Genomic DNA, 25,700 nt, shown 5'->3' on the forward strand with positions numbered 1-25,700 from the left:
TGATGACACAAAGTAACGTTCAGTTAAGTTAAGGGATATGTGAGCGGTTTGTCAAGTGGATGGCAATTTCAAAGATTTTTTAGTCAAACATCGACAGTTCAAAGGAAACAGAGATAAAAAGTCTGTCAAAAACTAAATGTCGCCGTCAGACGAGGTTACGTGATTTCGCGTGCTCGATACTATTTACTACTCAGGGCCATACGTTCGATCCATGGTGCCTTTTTTCTAATCAGCTTTTGTTTCATTTCATTATGTTCAATATTGGTTCCAGATTAACTCAGCAGTTTGTATATTATATATAAATGTATTGCTAAGTGGCTAATGACGAGTAATTAAGTTGTTATTACGTATACTTGTATATATTTATAATGGATTGCTAATTGACTTAATTAAAAGTAACACTTATTTCTATTTAGTAATCTAGTTGACTATTAGTGAGAAGTTTTCAAAGGTCTTGGAGTTATTTGGAGTTAAAATAATTTAGTTTAAATAAGTATTTATTGGTGTCACGTAAATGAATTTTTGTTTTACATAACTATTTAATAAACTTAAATGGGACTAATTTAACTTTGTCTAAATTATTTTTATCAAGTTAGTTTTATATTTGATTTCTTTTTGCGGCTTAACTAAGTTAAGGACCCATTTTCAATGTCTAGAAGCAATTAAATAAAACTAAGCTATTAGGTGTTCGTTGTTAGTTGACTAAATTATGGGGAACATAAAAAAGGAGTAATAAAGGTTAGTTGATTTTTAATACATTTTGATTTTCTATTGCTAATTGACTAAATTAATGAAATTTAAATTAATTCTGAGTAAATAAGTTTTCACTACATTATTTCCATATAAGCTTTTACACTGTTAATAAACCAAATTAAGAGCGACTAATTTTTGTTAAGCTTATTCTTATTGCTAATTGACTTAATTAAGGGAATTATTAATTTTAACTAATTTTCATTTAGTTTATTTAAATAAACTCGATTTTATATTGCTAATATAAACAATTATGAAGCTTTCTACAAAGCCTACAATCAATAAGAAAACTTCAACTCAAGATGTGTCTATTTAATTAATTGGCTCAATTAAAACATCTAAATTTATTTTGACTACGTAAGGGTTCATTAACTTAATTATATATTTGTTTTTATAATGCCAATTAACTACAACAAACGGCACCATGTAGGTATATATATTAATTAAATTATATTAAATTAGACATATTGAGTTTTATAGAGCTAACTTGTATTGGTAAGTGACTTAACTAAGTGCACTAAATTAATTTAAATTATATTAATTGAAATTTATTTATTTCTGTATTGCTAATTGACTCAATTAATGAACTAATAACAAAGCCCTTAAGAAATTTAGTTCAATTTCCACTCACAAAGCTTGCATTTAATTAATTTTATCTTGCTAATAGAAGAAATTAAGGGAATAAATTTAATAATAATTTTAATTAATATAATTAAATTTAATATAATTTTCCATTTGTTGAATTCCGAACTTATATTGTTAATCGTTCCAATTAAGGAACTATTTAAAAAGCTTACAAGCAATTTAGTAAAATTTCAACTCACGAAGATTCCTTACAAACAATTTTATATTGCTAATAAAACTACAATATATCAATTTTGACTAATTAATTTGTCATTAAGTTATTTTTATCTCTAAATTGAATACATTTTTTGTTTACTATTGTATTTTAATACATTTTTCTTAATTTCATTTCACATTGCTTTCAGTTTACATTTCAGTTATTTACATATATTTCATTCACTATACATTTGCGATATTCCCTACAACCCTTCGCTCTCACATTGTATACATTTTAAATTATTTTTACACCTCTGGGCATTCCATTACCCAAGTTCCTTCATTCCAACCGCATACCAGATTGTGCAGCGTGACATGAAGGTACGCTACTCTCCAAAGCGGGAGTCGCAATGAAACTCACGAACTTTTTACGCCAGTTTCTTACGTCAAATGGCAGTAGAATAAATGAAAGATGAGAAAATGCAACAATCAGAAATCAAAAATGTGTGGAATGTAAAATGCTTTCTTGCATATATACCCGCCTGCACTCTTGCACGATAGTTGTACCATTCTTGTATCCATACCTTCCTCATCGCCAAACTAATCATTAGTTTCCTGTCTGCATGTCATTGTAGAGCTCGCTTGGTTAAAATATATCCAGAGTATGGGTAATTGCATTGACATTATACAACTTGCGCTCACGAATTCTTTCCACCCAACTCCTTCTGGCATTTTAAGCAGCTGTGGACCGTAGCCGCGAAGGCGGCGAAGGTTGCCAGTGACGTGTCAGTTACCTGTCGGTTGCGGCTTGTTTGCCGTCGTGGCTCTTTTTGTTGCCTTTAATGTTTTCTATGCGAAAGCTATTCAGTTCCACATTGTTTGTTTTACTGTTGTTGTACAAGTATTTTCACTTCGGTGTTAATGTTTTTTCCTTCGCTAAGTTTTAATTTTGCTTGTATTTATCTCTGTGAAAATTTTCAATCTTTCGCTATTTTTGCTGAGACATACAAATTTTCAATTGTATTGAAATACAACAACACAGCGCAAAGTGTTGTCTGCATTTGTCGCATTGTTCAGTTCTATCTTAGGTGCTTCAAGAATATTTAATTTGAGTTGTAACGAAGTATAAGAAAAAGGAAATAAATGCAAAGAAAGCAATTTATGTTATGCTTGTCTTCTGAAGGAGCGACTGGTAGTAGGTTTTAAATGGCCTTTTGCATGCTATAAGCTAACCTCCTCCTACACAAAAATTCACTACTGTTCCACGTAAGCCTTTTAAGAAGCTTTTCATAGAGCGGAGGGCATTTGCGTCGTATCAGCGGTACTTCGGTTGCTATGATTTCTGATCCAACTTACAGCCCTATAAGATTTGAAACCAAAGAGTCTCTAGTGAAAATTACAGATGATTTAAAATCGCTGATTCATTGCTCGCTGCCAGTCGTATATCAAACCCCACGTCTTCCACTAACTGAGCTCGTTTCTCTTCAACATTTATTCCATTCAACACCTCAAAAGCAGCTTGTTTGTCTTTTCATATTCTGATCTTTTGTTGGTAACAACCTGTCGCCACTATTCTCTCGGAAAACTTCGATTAATTGTGCAAATACCTTCGTTTAAAGCCATTCCTTTTCGCCATCTCACCCATATTATACTTTAATTTGGATTTCTACTCAAGATGTCAATCAGTTATAGTCACATATATAATAGCAATCAATGAGGAACTCTCCCCCTAGGCTTCTTCGTTCTTCACTGGATGTAAGAGTGATTTTTTCAAACAAAATTTTAGTTAAGAAAGAATTTTGTCGGTGTTCAAAGCACACATTGTTTAGCATGGTCCTTGTCACAGTATCCTCATTTACAGTACTACAACAAGACTTAGAACACAGTAAAACTGTTCTTTGGCAATAAATATAGCTAAGGTTACGCTTAAGGTTTCAATCTACACAGGTTTCAATCTGAGCAAAGTAAAATTGTTCTTTGTTAATGTTTATAACTAAACTACTTAGTTACTCTTAAGGGTAATGTTAAGTTTAAGTTAAGTTTACGTTACGAAAAAAATTATTATTGAGAATGTCTATGACTAATTTTACGGTTAAGGCTAACGGTAAGTTTACGCTAAGTTGCAATGATATGTTAAAGGTTAAGTTTAAGGTTTTATTTATCGTTGAAATCATAGTCATTATGAACAAAATTTATAAAAACCGGAACAATTACGGTTAAGAATAAAGTTATGGCTAAGTTTAAGGTTATGTTAAAAATGGTTAGTAACTAGTTAGAATAACGATAAAGGTCACGATTACGTCCAAAACCAAGTTTGGCATTAAGCTTAAGTTATGTTACGGTTTAAGTTGAAATTAAGATAATAGTTAAAGTTATGATAATAACCAAGGTGGATAGTAATAAAGATAAAATTCAAAGGTTACGCTTACAGTTAAGGTATGTATTAAGTAAAGGCTGTGTTTACGATTAAGGTTGTTGTTAAAGGGGAAACGATAATTGCAATGTGAAAAAAATATGTTGAACTATCAAGTTAAAATTTACGTCACAGTTAAGTTAAGTTTGCGCTTAAGTTTAAGTTTTAAATGAAGTTTAAGTTTATGTTTATAGTTTCAGCTGAAACCAAAGTAACAATTAAAATAGTTTATTTGTTTAAACCACCTGGCACTCATAAAACTTCATCTACCTGAGCACTCTGTCTGTTGTAACTTTGCTTTACATTCCACTGGGGCGTATACGCAACATTTAGTAATGCTGACAAATAAAATCAATTCATACAACTACAAAGCATAGAAAAACACTTTATATGATTGGTGCAATTATAGCAATTACTATTGAGCAGTCACGCACACACATACATACTCATAGTACATACAGTCTACTTATGCGAATCAATGTCACTCATACGCCACGTACAACAGCTGCTCAATTGCTTCATCGATACGTGTAAGCGCTTTATCACAAATGCTTGCGCGCATTTTGCATTTCTTTCATTCTCTGCTTATATTCTTTACTTTTTTTTTTGCCAATTTTAACATTTATTGGCAACATTAGTGCAATTCTGTGGAATGTCAAACGACGAGCAGTGATGCAGAATGATTGTGCATATTACAAAATATACACTCATATGCTTATACATATGTTTGGTTGAGTTGCTGTGCATGCGTACTTGCTTGGAACATACAGAATTATGTATTACTGGGTGGAAGTGTGTTTTCCTTGTATAATATTCATATGCCACTGTCGGTTAGATGTGTTTAAGCACTCATGCATATACAGCAGTTGATCTCTTCTATGAGCATTTTTTTTCCAGAAAAATTTGTGGCAGTTAACTTCTGTCAGCATGTTAGTTATCAGTTGTGAGGCAAGAGAGGTTATATTCATATGAAAATAAAAAAATTATTTTTGAGATTTTTTTTGGATAAATGACCAACTTTGTGAGAAGAAAAGGAAATGTCCTAAAAATCAGATCGATATCGCAAAAACCGAAGATCTAGTTCCCATGTATACAGACAGTCGGAAATAGCTAAATGGAATCAGCCCATCATGCAATTCCAAACTTTATAAAAAGCTTAACATACCCGGTTCAGGGTATAAAAATGTCCATTTGCAGTACAAAAACTAAGAAAATTTGTTTTCATTATAGATAAAGTATTTATGATATCGCATATGCATATGCTTCAGATATTAACTTTTATATGTTTAAGTATGAGTTTGTATCTCCAAAGCCCTATCATACATCATGAGAATTTACTAGTATACTCCCCATAACTATAAATTCACATACTGTCTCAGAAATGTTAATGATTTGCATGAGTTGACCAGCATGTAACTTCAATAATCTGTAAATTTAAACCACTAGTAGAGTGTGACTTGGTTATTGGCATTACTATGTGTATATACTGTTATGCATATAATATATATATACATATATCCTTTTTATGAAACAATTTCTTACATATATTCAATTTTTCCTGAAATAATTCATACTTCTACACATACAAACACATAGAAACTTGTTACTTCGCATAATCAAACTTTTGTGCTTATTCATGTTCACCCACATTGTTAGCCACTTAGCGATTATAATCGCTACCAATACATGCTCGAAAATATTTTATTAATATAAGTATGTTTTGTATGTGTGTGTTATATTGAAGAAGAATTACTACAAAAATAGCAAATATGAAGTCATAAAATTGCATTAAGTGCTCACAAGTGAACGAGTGACAAGTTGATTTATTTGTTAAAGCGCCACCTATCTACTTGATACACACATGCATACATATTTACACATATTCACATAATCTCTCACACACACATGCTAATGTATGTGCACCTGGGAAGCTAGAGCTAAGCACATTATCGGCTATTTTGTGTGTAAACGCAATAAAAGCATTGAGGAAAATTGAAAATCAATACAGTTATTCTTGCTTACTTGCATGAATACACACACACATACATACAAACAAGTATGAATGGTTGATGTGATTGCCTTCTGGCATTGAAGTGCAATAGCTACATAAATTTCGCCTACTAACAGACCACTCATTTAACTGCTTTGCGCTTTGTTGAGCTAACCTTAGCTTAGTTTAGCTAAATTTTATGAAGTTTTACGGCTTGGAAAACTTTGGAATAGCTTTCTTAACTTAGCTGCAGGTATAGTGCTGCAAAGCTGACATATACATAGTTCGGTATTGACTTCTATATTTATTTTCTATAAGCTTGCGCCTCCACATGCTGGCCTGGTAAGTTTTCTCAAATAATATTTGTTGGTTTCACGTAACAAGTTTTGTGTGGAAAATACCAGGAAATAGGTTGCTTCACCAGTTAATGATGCAAAATCTGGTGCGGCGTGGCATATAAGTAAAATGCTTTATAAGTACATACATACATACATATGTGTTAAAAAAAAAACAACTAAAGCTAAAATAGTTATGAAATATGCAGGTGATGCGAGTAGATCGGAAAATAAGGAAAGAATACAGAAAGGAACGAAATGGACTGAAAAGGAACGCAATGGAATGAAACGGAATATAAAAGAACGAACCGAATAACACTAAAACATCTAAAATAAACGAAATAGAAGGAAAGCAACATATTGAAATGAAGCGGAACACAAGGAAATAAAACGGAACGCAATAAAATGAAACGGAATACAGTGAAATGAAACGGAACGCAAGAAAATGGATTAAAAAAACAAAAGAACATTGAACTAAGGAAATTTAATTAAATGAAACGAAATGAAATGAAATTGAACGGAACGAAATGGAATGGAACGGACCACCATTAAATAAAGCGGCATAAATTCGAATAAAATGTTTAATAAAAAATTTTATATTTTGATACTCACTGAAAATTTTTCCTTGTAAGCCGAATGTACGTAATATAGTCATTTTAATAAAACTTGTGTATGTACATATAAGTACATATGTATTCTACACACATATTGGTTGAAATAGAAAGATTGGTAAAGAAATTTTCCAACCAATGCGCTGGCCTTATAATTTTCCACCAAATAGAGGTGTCACACGGCGTATGAGTAACATGTTTAATTTGAACGTTACAAAAATGGATTTGTAAGCAACAACAAAAGCAATATACATTTTAAAATTTAAATGTGGAAAGTAAATCATATCAAAGAATGAAACGGATCGATTTGGTATGAAACGTATACAAAATTAATTGTATAAAAATGACTGTGTCAGGCGCATGCTACATTCCCAGTCGTTTCTTATTAATACATATGTATGTATTAAAGCTTTAGAAACCCTATTTCAACTTTAGTTTTAAAATATGTATTTGTCAATAACAACAAAAACGATAAAATTAAGAAAACAATGTGGGAAACAGGAAAGTGGAAAAAGAATGGAACAAAATACATGGAAACGGAACGGAACCAATTGGTAGGAAACATTTACAAATTTAGTTGTATAAAAATATAACATGAAACCAAACTAAACTAAATGAAATTAAACTAATATTTTTATACCCTTACCGGAGTTTCAGTATTTCAGACTAACGCCAATTTAGACTTTTAGGGTAACCTTATCCCAACTTTTACTCGTTTTTCATATCAAAGCTTATGGGTAGATATCATTTTGGTTTTCGTGTTGATTTTAGTTGCGAAAATTAGTGTCTGGTTGACAAAGTTAAAACTTACGTTGAAATTTTCGATTTCGTATACTCTCAATATCTCTCAAAGCGGCTCTAGCTGGTTTAGAATTCTCAAAATTTATTAGATTTATCTTAAAAGTTTCTAACAGACACGTGTTATATTGTATTTGAAAAAGTTCATAGCATAATTATTTAACATACTGTGTTTAATCGAGGTCTAGTGCAAATATATTGCATATAATTTATATATTATACAAAAATAAACTACTGTTTAATCAAACTAAAAGCATTTTTACCCTCAGCACTCACGCATTCACAGGAATTTCCGAAAATTGTTGCTCATACATCTCGACTCTTTTACTAATTTAGCGTAAATCTAATTAACGTGGCACGTATTTTTTACACCCCAAATATATCATATACACTACAATCTGCTTAATTACTCAACTTCCACGCCAATAAAGATAATTTTATAAGAAGGATTTCACCATATCCTTTACTTTCCCTACACCTATCGATTGATTTCATATGATTTATCTGCTAGCAAGATTTCCACTTCGCTTGATTAAAAGCTAGAACAAATTCCGTACGTGTAACACAGCACCAACTGACACACCTTAGCAAATAGTCTGTGCCGCCACATTTTATTGTTACTTGGCTACATTTAAATTATTTGACTTTAATTTCACTCACATACACATGCCAATAAAATCTCTCTCACACATTCATACACTCACTTGAAATTGTCACAATTCTTGCCAAATCGCCGCCACCACACCACAACGAGTTGCTAGCATGGAACAAATGTTACGTATACGCCACAGCTGACATGACACACTCTTATGTAGCACAACACTCGTTGTGACAGAGTGGCTTCAGTATAATTTAATGGTGCGTAAAACTTGAGATGTTCTACGATTGTGACAGTATATTTTTGTTGTTGTTGTTGGTTACTATAGTTGTTGCAATTGTTGCTCTAGACAAGTGAAGTGCTTGTAACATGCAAAAAGATGAAAAAAACAAAACGTGAAGTATATAGGTTAGGTTAGGTTAGGAGGTCGATCCCAGAAGGGATCCCACTTGGACAGCTTAAGACGCCAGTCCGTTGTGATACCTACGACTCCTATAGTCCGGATCAAAAGACCCTTACAAGTCGACAAGACGTCTTGTGCTGACTACAAACTTGTTAAGACGGCCAATATCCATTACGGATAGGTATTCAGGACCGCCAAACGTGTGATTGCCGAGATATTTCAATCGCAGCCTAGCGAATGCCGGACATTGGAGGAGAAAGTGCTGGGATGATTCCACCTCGCCCTCCTCCATACAACTTTGGCAACTGGCATCGGGTAGTACACCAAGCCGTACCGCATGAGTGCCCATTGGACAGTGTCCAGTGAGAACTCCTACAATAGCGGCTAGATGCACTCTGCTCAGGGCGAGAAGTTCCCCCGACCTCCTGCGATCCACTCTTGGCCAGAAGGATCTCGCGGTCGCACAGGACCTAGACGTGAAGTATATGAAATGAAATAAATTTTTTTTATTGTATTGGTTGCATTTTTATGTTGAAAGAAGCTTTTTTGCTTGTCTTCGAAAAGTCTTAAAAATTTATTTTATTTTTTTTTAAGAAATATTTGGGTTGATGTTTAAAATTTTACTGTCCAACTATTATCACAAAACAACTCAAATTTTAAAAAGACGGAATTGGACCAGCTTAAGTAAAAAAAATTAAAAGTTTCAAATGAACTTCAAATATATTAAAAGTTTTAAATTAATTTTTACAAAATAATTTTCAACTATTTTTAAAACTTTTTTCATAACTAATAAAGCAAAATATTAAAACATATAAAATTAATTTAAAAAAGTATTCGGAATTTTGACCTAATTTTATATATAAGTGGGTGCTTAAAAATCGTTAAGTCCAACTTTTGTCATAAAAACTCGCAAATTTGAGAAAGGAAGAGATGAACCAGTTTCAAAATAAATTTAAAAATTTAAATTAATATAAAAAAATTTAAAAATATTTTTAAAATGTAATGTTGACCTATTTTTTACTTCTTACCAATATTTTCATAAAAATAACCCAAAATGATTGCACACATTAAAGCTTTTCGCACGTTTGCAATCCTATAACAGCTTAAAACACACACACGCACACCATGGCACGGGATTTACGCGCATTAGCGTAACTTTTACAGCACACCTACTTTTTACCTGCAGCGCTGCAATCACACAACTAGTTTAATGGCTTTTTACGCAAGTGTGTGTGTGTAATTTTTATATTTTATATATCAGCCCCTGAAAGCGCGCATTAATTTAAGCATGCTCAAATGAGTTTTTTGCTTTTCCATTTCCTCAAAAGAAGTTGATTACCAATAGCGTTTTAAAGTCATAAAATCGTAACCACCTACTATCAAACTAGCGTTACCATCAAAACTTAGAAATCTTTTAAAATTTCCGTTATCTGAAAAATCTGAAAAAATAACACTTCAGCGCCAAAAATTTGCGATTATAAAAAAGATTTTTCACTAAAAAACAAAAGTGGTTTATTAAAATTTTTATGCCGCACCCATACCAGCGCACACACTCCCCTTTTAGATCACATTTTTGGTTGAACTTTACTCACTCTTCCTCTTTAGCAACACCTCTCGCACGACAACGGCTTTTCCGTTATTTATGCGTATACAAAGTATTTACAAAGTCTTCACATTTTCAAAGCACGCTGTAATATTTAAAAGTTTAGCACAACAGGCGCTTTAAATTATGCTTCTATATACATTATAAAGCAAAAAAAATTGGATACACATTTAAAGCTGCTATACCAAAAATCTTTGCATACGTTTTGGCGCATATTTTTATTGCGAACATTTTGGTTGTATATTTTGCGAGAAATATGCTCACTCATAAATTATACAAAAATTTAGTTTTTCTACAGACATTTACCGGTGAGCACCTTAAAATGTAAAAACTTTTAAATGCACGCCCAGAAGTATGCCTCATACAATATAACTGCTTGCCTCTGAAACAAAATAGTTTTAGTCAGTTAGTTTTGTTTCATCTTAGCAAAGTATCAAAGCTCATTCATGCTGTACAGTAAGTTTTCTTCCTTATTGCCATATTTGAGCACACTTTTTGGCTTAAAATTAATTTTAATCTTTTTAAAATATACACAATACTACATATATTTTATGCAACACACTTTTTCTTATCTCTTTATATTATTTTTAAATAAGTATTTACAGATTAGAATGTGGAAGCTTTAAAAGTAATCCAAGTCAGCCTATATGTACACTTCAAAAATCAATAAACTGTCAGAAGTCTACATAATTTATTTGATTAAAAAATCGTCGAGATTAAAATTTGTAATAACAAATTCTCAGTAAATTGTACATTTTATGATTTTAGTGCCTAAAAATATGCTTACATGCGTTACATAATACATTCGCTGCCATTTCAAAGATTTATTTACAGACATTTCTTGCAATTCTTGTTTTAATAAGCCGCATGACACATAGTTAAACCCAGTTTCTTATGTCTTGAAACATTGCTTAGCTGGATGTTCTATTGCTCACAACTATCGAAGTTTATTACTACTGCCTTTAAATATTTAAAGCATTACCTTGATGGCACATAAAATTTGCTCTATGGGCCTTAAAAACTTATGTAAATTGTTATTAGCAAATATATTGAAGCATAGCTTTAGGCTGCTAAGTAAGTGCGATAATTCGCTCTTAAGACAGTTATTAATTTAGTAATGGAAGGTATATGACATATTGTCATATTACACTATCAGTCTAAATTAATGTGTTAGAATTTAAGGATTTTGATTTAGCTACCCGTTATATAGAGGCACTAAAAATATTTGAAAGCATACTTTTAGTATTGAGTTGAGTGTCCAATAATAACAATTTGGAAAAAATACTATGCCTAAAATGGAAGTCGTTTCATTGTGCTTCTTATAGATATCTTGACATCTAATCAAACGGTATATTACTAAAAAAGGTCCACAAAAATACCACAGTATAATTAAAAAAACTTTTATTATTTTGTTCCTACAAATTACATAAAATAGACCGTACCAAGTGGATTTTATACAGATAATTACCTCTCCTATTGCGACAGTTAAATCGTATTGTATTTTACAAACTAAAAGCACCCAAATTTCGGCAATATTTGGAACTGTAAAACTATCATTTATACACTACTGATTTTTAGAATCATCTTTCTAACGTTTACCTATATATTTTAATTTATAACAATCATTTCTAATACAATAAATGAAATTAAATAATGTACAATAACAAAAAAATTTTAATAGCCAAATAATAAAATTAGAGAATTTTAAAATTATGCCGCCAGAAAATACAAATTAACATTTTAAGCAACAATGGTAGATCGTAGCATTTTAGGCAGCTTTTTTATTATTTGAAAATTCCCATTATTTTAGCCATTGTGCATGCCGCTAGAAGCCTGAATATGCAGAACTATAATTAGTTTTGCATTCCTTTTGGAGTGCAAGCAAAATTGATACTGATTTTACCACCAAAGTGCTCGGAAATTAAAATAATAGCGTAAAACTTGCGCATAAAAGTATGCAACACTTAACACTAAAAACCATATAAAATATTTCTTCTAGCATTGAATCATTAAACTCAACTAAAATCAGAAATAAGAATTTTGTGTAAATATTAATGTTATAATTGAAAAATTAATTATTAAATATTAAAAAAAATTTTGTGTAATGTATGTTATTCGCATGATAGTTGTAAATGTATGTCGACTAGTAAAATTTTTTCTGTTTGGAACTTTTGTTTAACCTATTAGTTTTTTGTTTGCATACCTTCTAGAGCAACGATAAATTATTATTTAAAAGTGGTTGAAGTCATGCAATGCTATTTACGAATAAAATTATATAATGTTAAAATAAGAAGAAATGAAATACCCACTTTCAACACATGAAAAACTCAAATATTTTTTATTCGAAGCTGAAAAATAGGCAATAATTTCAGCTACGACTTTGTCATAAACAACGAATAATAAATAAAACATTCTGGAGAAGAAAAGATATTAAGCTATACTCTAACTAACCTAAACCACAATTCTCAACACTTATCATTGCCAATTTTTAGTCTAAAGAGTGTAGATAACCACTTAACCTAAACGATCCTTAATTGTTCTCTAAGAGTATGCAAATACTAAGCAATGTCTGATGCATTAATTAAAGTACAAAATAATCTAAAAGCAGAAAATATTGTTCAAAAAGTAATACATTCAAATAGTTACGCCTGAAAATATGCAAATTATCTCTGCATAAAACACAGCTACCAACGCATAGTCACGGTCACGCACACAACCCAGAAAGGTCACAAATCACTCAGGCATAATGGGTACAACCATAACGGTAACTCTATTTAAGCGCCTAAACATATGCTTAACTAATTTTTTGCTTCAGAAGTTTTAATTAAATACTCGCACTTCCTTTTGGACCCGTTTGTCTATTGCTTTAGCGCAACACCCCTGTTGCGGCGCTTAATGGTATGCCACAAATTGCATGCACGTTTGGTAAATTTCACACAACGCAATTTTCAAGAACTTTCGCAACGTTTGCAAAAACTTTCAATGGATTCATATCGTCCAATTTTACAACGTGTGGTGGGTTATTAGTTAGACAATACGTGTCAGCAGAAAATTAGCTCAAACAGGAAGCTGGTTCAAATGGCATTTTAGCACGCATTAAACGCACTATGTGCCACTGGAAAATCTAATTTCTTTGCAAAGCCGGCTGCTTTGCATTGCACGATCGACAGGTAGCGAGTAAATTAAATCGTACGGCGCCACTGGACGCTATACACTCTACATGCCTTTATACAGTAACATTTTTGGATCTAAAGAGCAGTTTTGCGGCAGTATATGTATTGCTTTCACTGAGGGAAATGCTTCCTCTTGCGTTTTTATATTGCCATCACAAATGTATTTTAAATGCACAACAATTTATTTGAATTTTCATTTTGCTGACAATTGATTTGCTTACTTTTGGGCACAGCATCATAAATGATTTCTTTCTTCTTTATACCCTGAACAGGGTATATTAAGTTTGCCACGAAGTTTGTAACACCCAGAAGGAAACGTCGGAGACCCTATAAAATATTATATATGCATAACCGTCTGTCTGTCTGTCCGTCTGTCTGTATATATACAAACTAGTCCCTCAGTTTTTATGCTATCGATCTGAAATTTTGCACCTGTCGTTTTCTAACAAAGAAGCTACACATTTCTCGGACCACTATAGCATATAGCTGCCATACAAACTGAACAATCGGACTAGAGTGTTTGTATGGAAAACTCTTTTATTTGACGAGGTATCTTCATGAAATTTGGCGTGTATTATTATTTAAGGCATTGATCCAATCCCCGAAGAAATTGTGTAGATCGGATGACTATATCATATAGCTGCCATACAAACTGAACAATCGGATTCAAGTACTTGTATGGGAAACTCTTTTATTTGACGAGGTATCGTCACGAAATTCGGCGCGGATTATTATTTGAGCCAACAATGTAGTCTCCGAAGAAATTATTCAGATCGGATGACTATAGCATATAGCTGCCATACAAACTGAGCAATGAAGTGCTTGCATGGAAAATTTTTGTATCGTATTTAATTTCGTTATTGGAAGTCGTTAAAAAAAATTAGAAACATTCAAGCTCGTTGAGCCCTTTTGAAAACCTGTATACTTGTATGTATATTTGAATAAAAATTAAATTATTGAGCTCATAGCATACCGAAATCAAGTGTGTGCTACAAAAAATTCGAATTAGCTATCATAAGTGTAGTTACGCAAAGTCCTAGTAACATTAAATTGTTTTTTTCAAAATCCCGAAATTTAAATTTTGCATTAATATGGTTATGCGAAGTATTGCTAGCACTAATATGCTTTTTTCAAAATCCCGAAATTTAAATAAATAAATTAGGCGACAATAAGTAAAGCCTAAAATTACTTAATCAATACATTAAATTGCTTTTTCGAAATCCCGAAATTTCGGGTTTGTAAATATTAGTTTCAATCAATCAATAAATTCATTCCCTTTAAGAAAAATTATTACTTTTAAGCTTGCAAATACTTGTAGAAAAAATATTTAGTAGCAATAATGCGGAATAACCTGCTTACTGCAGTAATTTTAGGAACTTTAAGGTTTTCTTTAAGCCTTTCGAATATAGAAATAATTATAAACTAAATATATACCGAATTTGTTACACGCTTTTTCAAATTTAGGTGTTATTGGGTCGCCACGGCGTATGATGAACATTTTATATTCAACAACCGCTATAAGCTTCGTTTTACGTGTTTATTTTTTAATGCTGCTATTATGAAAAGCATATTTTATATTAATACACTACTATAGCTTTGTGTGTCATTTGTTGCACCTTTGCCTCCTGTCTACTTTGTCTTGAATAAAATGTTCTTAATCAAGTTATGCCGTAAGCTCAGAAAAGCTTGCCTCTTAAATTTTCGAAATAAGTGGCAACCTTTTAAGAATATTTTTCAAATATTATACACCAATCATATAAAATAATAATTTTACTTACCAGTTAATATTTTAATATATACTTATTTTATTAATTTTAGTCATGTGGCAACCTCATAAGTGCAAAAAGCGTTCAAAATATTTAAATTAATAATTATATATTAAGGCCAAATTAGGGATATAGTTCACATAAATAAAGATATATGAAATATTTGAAATTTAGTGGCAACTCTACACAAGGAAATCGTGCTTGAAATACTTTTCAGCATCTCACACAGGCAAAATAACTGGGGCAAACCTAGTCACTTACCCAAAAGTCAATAAGATAATGTCAAATGCGAAAATATCTTTTATTCTCAAACCAAAAGGTCCTCAAACACTTCAATTGAATATGTTATACATATTTGACTCTTAAGTCATAACATTTATTGAACCTGAAATTTTTCGGCTGGTCATAAGATATATTTGTTTATTTTGGCTTAATTTATGTGGTAAAATAGTGGTTGCTATTTTCGGCTTGATTGATACCACTTTGATATACATACTACGTGCTCCATAATTTAATTAAACCCACACATGTATAGAAGAACCATGTGTAGCATACCTTCAGGCGCAGTCGACATTTTTATATATCGTAGAGGAAATGATTGCTACTTGTTTGCATTTCTTGTTTATATTTTTATGTTCGCCGAAAGCACGAAGCAAAGCAAGGATATAACAAAACAATGATTTCCAATTCATTGATTGACAGTAATGAAAAACAGCAAAGAATAATCGCAATAAAATACATGCCTGTCGGTGAGTGCAAGAGTATGAGTGTGAGATGTGTTTTGGTGTGTGTAAATCGAAAAGGAAACAATCAAATTATGAGGAGAGATTTTGGTGTTGTTGTGGTAGCTTAAGATGTTCAACGTTCCAACGAAATGAACGGACAATATCGTTGAGATCTTTGAAGTGTTGATAGTAATTCGCTGATTATAAAACCGGGTCTACTTCGGTTAAGCAGTACCGAATATTGTGGGAACAGTACAAACATTCGTGAAATAAAAGAGTCAATTGGGATCTGGAATATAAGAAAATATACTTATCTATTTTTAATCTTGTTCTTAGCCTTTTACCTAGGCTAAAATTGCCTTCTAGCAGATTTGGGACCAAAAAAGCCTCGAAGAAGTGGATTCCAACTATAAAAACTTGCAGTAAGATAAGACGGTACCTTAATCGCACTTCCTCAGATAGCTTGCTAGTGATTTTCTACATTTCTCTCGAGATAATACCAAATGTAGCACTAAATAAATTTTCTTAAAATACGATTTTTTGGCATAAATTTCTTAACAATTTCGCCACTATAAGTCATTCCTAATAGTTATGAAGTAAACTAATATTTTTGGCGTCTAGAAAAAGTTAAAATACATTAGTATGTGAGCGTCTCAGCTGCGTCGCAAGGGCTTTAGTAGCTTTTCGTAACCTTCTTTTAAAGGCAGTTCTGTTAAACTCAAATTCGGTGATCTAAGAAGCAATCATTCTCCAAAACAAGTTGATAAATTGGCTATGTAAACTTCTAGAAACACTAATTAGCATGAAATAACCTTACTTCATTAAAGACTTGATACCACTTACCGAACTTTAAAGCTCACTACTTCATATCTTGGTTTTTAATCCTCCCGTAGTAGCTTGAGTTAAATTTGCTGAGCTTTTAAGCTCTGAATTTTGCATAGATTTCAAACAGGCAAAGAAAAGATTAAATCCGTTTTCTTAAAGGATTACTAACTTTTGTTTAAAGAAGTTGTTTTATTAAGCTTGAAATTCTTTTGGAATCATGGAGGTACCAGCCATATACAAGTAGATACTCGAAGGCAAATAACCCACTTTCATATCGACATAGACCAGCCAAAAGAAAGACCCAATCTGAGTTATAAGAAAGCAAACTGTTTAGTCAACAAGCCTGTAATTTAATTTGGAACTTTTTTCGGGTTTATAAGGCTACCTACTGGATACTCTAGCTATAGTTTTCGGAATATACCGAGCCCGGTGAAGTGTAAGGCGCCGGATACCCTTTGCGTTCGGGCTTAAAACTCCAGAGGTTCGAAATCTGACCAACCATAGGGCCTGCCTTAAGGCCCATAGATGGGGTTGTAAGTACATTGCTCACTAAGTATTGTAATATACCATTGACTCACCAACATACTCGAGCTTAAAGCTTTAAAATTGGCAAGCTTTTTCCGAGTATCAAAGTTCAACTCATCGATGTGGCTATTGATCATTTTTTGAGTAGTGATTACTCTACTGCCAATTCATATATGAGTACTTATACAAATGCTTACATATGTATATTGAAGCCACCGACACTAAAATTTTTGATTGCAGAAAGCGTCTGAGTAAATTTCCATGTATTTTTGCTATGAGCAACAAATATAACGCAACGCAACCTGCATGTGGCACTAAAGTCATAACACAAATCAAATCAATGTCGTTGCGATATTTATTTTTATTTTCGTATTTTCACATTTATTTGTTTATTTTTTTATGCTTTCGCTCATAAGCTGTGCATAGGTTAGCAAGGGCGTAAAATCAATTTAGGAAGCCAAATCGTGTATGTAATAAATGTAGCAACACGGCGAATGTAAAAGCAATAAATAAACATGGTGAAGTATGAATATATACACCATACACACATACATATATATTTTTATTTATATAGCTATAGCGCGATATATAGTTATGTTGCGATGTATGGATATGTATGGCCTTTTGTCTATTCCCTATGGAGAATATTTAACAGGCAAAAACTTCAACAGGTTGTTTCAGGGCAATACGAGGAGTAGTAGTAGTAGTAGACTAACGCAATACTCCTCAGCTAAAGCTAAGCACACAGTACAGCGCGGAACAATAATTTTATCCACAAATTATGGATAAAGGTAGTTCTTATAGAAACATAGAAAACCAGAAAAAAATGTCTATGGCTAAGGTTTTTAGCAAGAGCATAATAGGTATCAAAAATTGTTTTTTAAGCAAACCTTATACAGATTATTTAAAGCAAGTATTTTTCCTAAGCCATCATATGTGCCTAAATGACTGTTAAATGTTGAGAAACTAGAACTACTCGAGTCTTTGGACTGAACATAGGAATATAATTTTTCTTCGGACGAATATAATAGTACCGACTAGCATCATTATAATCAAATAATAATAAATATGCCGTGAAGCGTTAAGTATCTATGCTAGCTCTAAAGTCTAAACTTAGATTTAATCTGCATTGAATCTCAAGAACTTCAATTTTTTTTCTCGAAAAACTGTATTTAGATAAGGTTTTCAATGAGGTTATGAGTTCGAACTTTCTCTACATTTAGAACTGATGCTGCTTTAAATAGTGATAATAAAAAGGAGAAAAGAATCGGCTGTAATACTTAGGAAATCCAAGGCTCGACTGCGCATGAGACGGCACTTAGGATTTCGAACTGATTTCGGAGAGTAGAGATGAGAAAAAAATAGCAGTGGAACTCTTGCGACTACCGCGACTTCGTTTTATCTTTCGCCATATATTTTGTTAGGTTCTATAACCTCTCAAATTTGTGCATGAATTACAGATTCATATCCTACAAAAATATGGATGCAAACTCTTGTTCAGTCTACGAAATTTTTTGGAACTTTCACACCTTTCCTCATTCGTAAATGTATCGATTTGTACTCCACTCTAGGTTCATTCCAATATTTTCGCACTTGAGACGGAAGAAACTAGAAGAAGGCTTTTCAAAGTTTAATGATACTCTAGATGCCTCTTTTTTGATAAATCTAATATAATCGACTAAAAAAGGCTTGAATCATTGCAGGAAAGAAATTGTTGCTATAATCTTAGAATCCGTAGCACTTTAAGTAGCCATCGTCCATATAATCCACTTAACGACCCAAAAATTATCTGCGCTCTCTAATTGCCTGCTGGGTCTTTTGCTATGCCACACAATTATTTGTGTAATTGAATATTTATTGAATCATTCGGAATTCCGCAAAACTAAGCGGGCAGACCGAAATTGAACTTGGCGTTGATGTTTGTTGATTTGCAAATTCTATTTGTTTGCTACTTTTTCTCTTTTATTCCACGAACATTTGTGCTATAGACATATTTACAGCTAAAGCATACACAGAGTTGCATAGTCCGTTGGCATATATGGAGAGTTTGCTCTAAAGCGTGGATATCAACATATATGTATATGCCTTGAGTGGTTTTTTGTGACCACGACTTGTATGTGACTGCTGTTTAAGTCACATATAACGGCATGTTGAAATATTTCAACTTTTTTGGTGGCTCACATTTTTTCGCTGTTATTCAGCTTATAACCTGCGTTTTTTGTTATCTTTTTTGTTTCATTTTTCTATATTTTTGGCGAAGTATTTCTTTTATTTTCTCTTTATTTATTATCTGCCTTATATAAAGGTTCTTTGTTGATTTTGTGTTTCCCGAAACATCAAAATAACCAAATATATATATCGATTAGAAGCTTCCAACCTTTTATTTTATATTTACCCTAGCATCCATAAACGTATTTTAGTTCGAAACACCAACTAACATCACGCTGTACTCTATTAGAACCTTTAAGTCTTTAAATTTCCCCATCGAGCCATTCAGCCCCTACTGTTTCCTTCAGCAGTTACCGAACTGAGTTTTCAGTTTTGAGGCCCTTGTGATTTTTTTATCAGAAAGTCTAGTATTATTTCTTATTCGATAAACTATAAAGATGTTTCTTTAAAACTCATACAGCTCGATATACTGCCATTTGCCTAAGACCTAAGTCTTCACAACCTATAGATTTTCTCTTTCAAATTCTCTAGAAATCTCTCACAACTCATAAATATATATTTTTACTCGTAGTGTTAGGCTTTTTCTTCTCCATTGTCTAATTAGTCAAAATATTACTTTAATTGAGATATGGTCTGACGTCGGATCTATACACTGATACACTGCTGTTTCTTAGATAAAAGCCCAGTAAGTAACCGATCTAACTACATAAGGTAAAAATCAACACATGAGGCCGAAAAGATGGAAAACAAACGGTTTTCTATCATCTCCTGCCTTCTAATCCACGAAACTGCCAATCTTACTGCTTTATACTGCTTAGCTAGACAATATTTCTCTTCAACTTCAAAGTTCCTTTGACACCAACGGGTAAGGAGGGGTCGATATATTTTTACTAATATTTATGAATGTAAGCATTTCCTCAACAAAACCTTGTACGTTGGGAACCGTTGAACAGCTGTTTCTAAAATGGCTAGGAAATGCACGTAGCACTTAGAGATTTCCTGATGTTGCTGTTGCAGCGTTGCAGATTTAATCTGATTACGATAGCGTAAGTCTGCCTATTGTGAAGCCGAATTTGGGAACGGATACAACTATTCCACAGGACCTAATTAAATTCTAAAAGCCGACTACCAGCGAAAATCGGCAGGAAATAAAAAATATTGAAGTATTTTTTTGTCAAGAACAAGCTTCTTATCAGATCTATCTGCCATGTGGAAGTGGACACTTTGAAATCATCATAATCCACCTATTCTCGTTTTCATTCTTTACTGATTTACATATTACTACGAAAGAGCTTACTCAAATCTTTAGAAACTGGATTGGGAACTTTGGGTTCACAGAAGTCATTCGAAATTACGACTGTAAAGCGATGTCTTATGTAAAGTAAAAGACTCAAGATGGATTATAAGAGGCGAATATCTCAGCCATCGATTGGTCCTTTATAAAACGGAGGTCAATAGATAATTCAAAAGAGCTTCTTTAGTAGCTTACGAATGAGTACACGTATGAGTATATTATTTTTGATTAAACGACTGAGTATTATATCATTGGCATCAATTGAAGATTCTCAAATATTTTAGTCAATCACCGACTTTTGCCCTCTTCCCTTTTCAGGTGTGTGCCATTCAACACGTCGACGTATGCATGTTCAACAATGGCAAATTCAAAAATATTGTCGCTGACTCGGACAGCTCGCCTGTGGACCGCACAGTAGCGCCCAGCAGCACGTTGAACACCACAATTATACTAAAGCCACAACGTGGTCAAACGAAAAACTGGATTGCGCTCGAAGACACATTGCAACGCAGCACGGAGCCCGAAGAGATAACTGGCGTTATTGCAGCCTCAGCGGTACGGTCACCAAATCTTATACTTGCGCCCGGGCAGTCCATAAATCCTTGCCCCAGTCCAGCCGTTGGCATACCGCAACCGAGCGGCTACCATGGACATGGTGTGTCTGGCGTTGTAGGCGACGACCGCAACGTCTTTGCTATTTATGTCTCCTACTATGTGAAGGTAAAGTTGACCTTGAGCGGCATGGGTGGCGAACTGTCGCTAAAGTTGCCCTTCGTGCTAGTACATGTCGAAGAGCCAAAAGTTGAGCATAAAGTGGAAAGACTTGAATTAGACGATGTACCGGCTGGTAAACGTAACGGCAACAAAATAAAAAGCGGCGCTACCACATCAACAGCCGGCATAACGGCAATCACGCCACGCAAAGATGGCAATGGACGTCTCAGCGCGCATCCGCAGCAACTTGATCGCATCGAGTCGGTAGATGATGAGATACGCTTGCCAATACCGGAGACAGCTGTGGCAATGACAGCACCTGCTGCCACCAGCAAACGCAAGCTTGTGCGGAGCGAAACGTTAGCTAAAGATTTGGATGAAGAAGTCCAAGAGCGAGCAGAGGAGAAAGAGCCAAAAGCTACGCTTAGCACCGAGAAGAGTTTGCCGAATGAAGGTGAAGATCTGGAGCAAGTGCACATAGTGCAAATACACTCACATTTAGCAGAGAGCGCTGAAAAAGAAACAGTCGAGGGCCCGCAAGAGGAGTTAGACAAAGAAGAGAAAGAGATTGCTAAGCCCGTGGCGCCAGACGATGATATAAAGCAGCTGTCACAAGATGAACCAGCAAATGATGAAGTAGACGAAGAAGAAAAAGTAGAGCCAAACTCCAACGCTGTAGAAGAGACGCCTAACGTCGAAGAGCATCAACCCCCTTCCTCCCACGTGTGATTTTCATTTCTACGCGGTATGTTTCACAAGAAACGACACATAAAATGAAGTACTTAACTGAAAAATAGATAGAAATAAAGAAAGAGAAAGAAGGAGTATGAAACAGATAATGCTCTGAGGAGAAAAAGTGGAAAGTAAGCAAATATATTTGAAGGTGCGTCGCATTTTCTTGGATCATCAGAAATTATATCCATTAGAAAGTACTTATTTATAGAACCTTATACTACAACTAAGATAAAATAAGGAATTTTGAAACCCAATTTATTCCTTAAGTATTCCATATGAAACTTATTATATGTAGTATTAAGAATAGAGTAAAAAAATCACTGAAGAAAATTGAATTGTTGAGTTCAAACGAATGGAGAAACATCTAAACAACACAAGCAAGGAAACTGATTCGAGGAGGATCTCTTGATATTAGGTTCTTGAAAGAAAAGAAAAAAGACTTAAACTCGGAGTTCCTGAAAATGATGTCACAAAAGACACGATTTCACAACTACAAAACCGTAAACAAGAACATGGATCTATAAGTTCTTTCACGAAGGTGAATACGATTATATAGTAGATCTAGTAAGGGTATGAAACGAAAGATATATTATATAGTAGATCTACTAAGGGTATGAAACGAAAGATATATGTTGCTCGCTCTCTAAGTTAAAATTAAGTATTCCCTCGAAGTATAGGAATAATTTCCCAAAAATAAACACAAGACTAACAAAAATTTTCAAATTTATAATGAGCATTAGGATGAGGGGAATACCCAAATTTTTACAGGTGCCTATTGATAACGCCCTTTCCTCAAAACCTTACAAACCAAACTAAAAAAAGTTTATGGTTTTTGAGACCAACCACATCTCCTTAAGATTATTAAACTTCCAAGCTTCTTCAAAAGAAATACAATTCCACAAGAATTTATTTCTCTCTGAAACAAAAAATATTTTGGAAACAATAATTAAATGCGATCCATGAAAATTTAGATTGTCTCAAACCGATTCCAACAGGGTGGACATGGTTTCAATATGCTATTCGACCTTTCAAAGTACAAAAATGTTTAACAAAATTGGATGAGAATCAAGGAGACAAATTTTAGTTCAATTAGTTCTAGAATTTTAAACAGGTCGAAACTAGACAAAGCTTATTTTGAAAGTTCTAACCTTAGAAGAAGTCGAATATAAATAGACATAGCATTAAAATAAACATAAGTAACTTACAAGTTTATATTAAATTAAAGAAGAAGAAAAGAAAACAAATATGGCAGTGTTAAAACACTATCCATATCACTTATACAACTAGAAAAAGATATAAGAGAAATTGTTTAGCCTCTAAGCAAGAAGATACTGTTTCCCTTAACTTAGTGTAACCGTAAACAATTGATATATTTGGCTGAAACAATATTGGTCGAGTATAAAAGAGCCCATAATATATACTATTAAAGATGTTATTGAACGCCATAAACCTAGTAAAACAAATCCGAACTCCGAAACGGACCAACATGGTCTCAACAAGAGTAGACGCTTGTTAGACTTCTCCAAATAGGAGATCTTGAACTTAAAATTCAAATATTAATGATAATTCAGTAACATACAAAATTGTCACCACTTTTATAAGATTTAGGCTTAAGTTAAGGAGTCCAAAAGTCGAGAAGCGGTTTCTAAATGTAAAACTAAATGAATTTTGAAATGTATGAAAGATGTAGATTAAAAGAAAATAAATTAAAACAAATTTCAAGAGCTGACAACTTTGCAAACTTTATAGAAGGAACTTGAAAACTAGATATGACTATACTGAAAACTTTAATACAATACAGTTAAACTAGTATAAATGCTGGGAACAGAAAATATATATATAGAACCAATTTCAATAGATTTAAATTTCTATTAAATACAATAAGAATACTAAGAAAAACGCTTTGTTTAAGCAGTGGTTCCCAAACTTTAATAAATATATTATTAAACAGTAAAATCATACACAGAAAAAACGCAAATTAATTAAGAAAATAGTTACAAACACTGTTATAGGAATCCGAGGCGCTATGTTATAACTAGGCACTATGGCCAAATATACATATCGGTTGATATATTTTCCAGCAAATCCTACCGGAAATTGATGTACATATACAGATGATTCCTAATAAAAAATAAATAAAACATGCAAGTTAAAACACAAAACAGTTTATCATACATCTCCAGAGTATTCAACATATTGGGTTAAATATAATATTATAGTACAGGAATTTTGTTATGAACCAAATATATGAAGTGAAAACTCTTTTTAGAGCTTATATGGCAATGGTATTGACACTAAAGCCTTTAATGAGTTCCATAATTTGTTGGCTGAGAGGTTTTTCTGTTTAGCTAGAATTATTTGTATATAATAATTCGTGGATTTGAAAACTATCTAAAAATATAGATATTCTCGGTAAAGCTAGTTCTAGTTTTATAAATGTTGGCCTTTTAGAAATTAAAGTTCGTTAACAAGAACAATTTTGTTTGATTTGATTGACTTTTATTGAGATATCAAACCTTGGCTGAGATAACAAGTCTTGGATAGAGATTTTAAATGTTTTAAGTTATGAAAGATCTCCAGCAACTTGGCGAAATTCGAGTTCTCAGGCCTAAGGAATTTTTTCATGTTAAGGAAAGATATTTTTTATCATTAATAAATTTTAGACGTAAATTCAAAACTCTATACATAAAACTATATACATTACCATAAAAAAATTGGTAACAGCTCCTTTGTGCAGCAAATTTCTGAATTTATTATATGTAAAAGCTAAATAAAAAGAAAAAGAGCAAAGACAGCAAACAAATTCAAAATAAATTAATTACTTCAATTTCACATTAATTTTAGGAAAAGTGTATGTGTTAAATTGTATGTGCGCCTAAATGTATACTTCAACTCTTACTAGCTAAAAGGATGCTTATATATATATTTAAATATATAAGATATATAACTGTTATTAACTGTTTACTACAGGAAGCTGGACTTCTGCTGACATTGTTGTAAAGTTAGTTATTATGTATTCAGTCAAAATTGAAAAATTAAGTAAAAGAAATGCTCGAAAGTTATAAAAAGAATTTATAAAATAACGGTAGTATTGGGTAAAAACTCAAAACACGTCAATAAATGTGTAGCACAAGCAAAGAAAACTATGAAATTCAAATAAAAATGAAGTAAACAATTTGGTGCGCCAAAAAGTATACTACAGAAAATAATTTATTATGAAACAAATGTGTAGCATACTCTTAGGCAGCGCATACTTTAACTGTTATATGCTGGCACCAGCATTACCAAAGGTTTTTATGCACTGGCTATAGAAAATGTAAATTTTTAAAATATCAAATAATAATTGGTGTTTGGAAAAGTACTAGATTTTATGCTGAGTTAATTATTTTGTAGTTGAAAAATACACTGATAAATGAAATATTTGTTAACTGTAAGCCTAATTTCTGTTAATGACAGAAAGTAACTATTAAAAAAAAACTACAACAAAAATGTA

The 25,700-nt window shown here is 32.7% G+C and overlaps 1 protein-coding gene across 1 annotated transcript in view; it reads left to right on the forward strand.

Moving 5' to 3' along the window:
* The window catches only part of LOC138857396 (uncharacterized), a 99,016-nt gene extending 73,316 nt beyond the window's left edge, over positions 1-25,700 (forward strand). Inside the window, exon 7 of the mRNA XM_070109893.1 lies at positions 21,077-25,700. Coding sequence (XP_069965994.1) covers positions 21,077-22,201 — 1,125 coding nt within the window. The 3' untranslated portion in view covers positions 22,202-25,700. The remainder of the gene's footprint in view (positions 1-21,076) is intronic.

The sequence above is a fragment of the Bactrocera oleae genome, chromosome 5 (assembly GCF_042242935.1).
Source record: "Bactrocera oleae isolate idBacOlea1 chromosome 5, idBacOlea1, whole genome shotgun sequence".
NCBI lineage: Eukaryota > Metazoa > Arthropoda > Insecta > Diptera > Tephritidae > Bactrocera > Bactrocera oleae.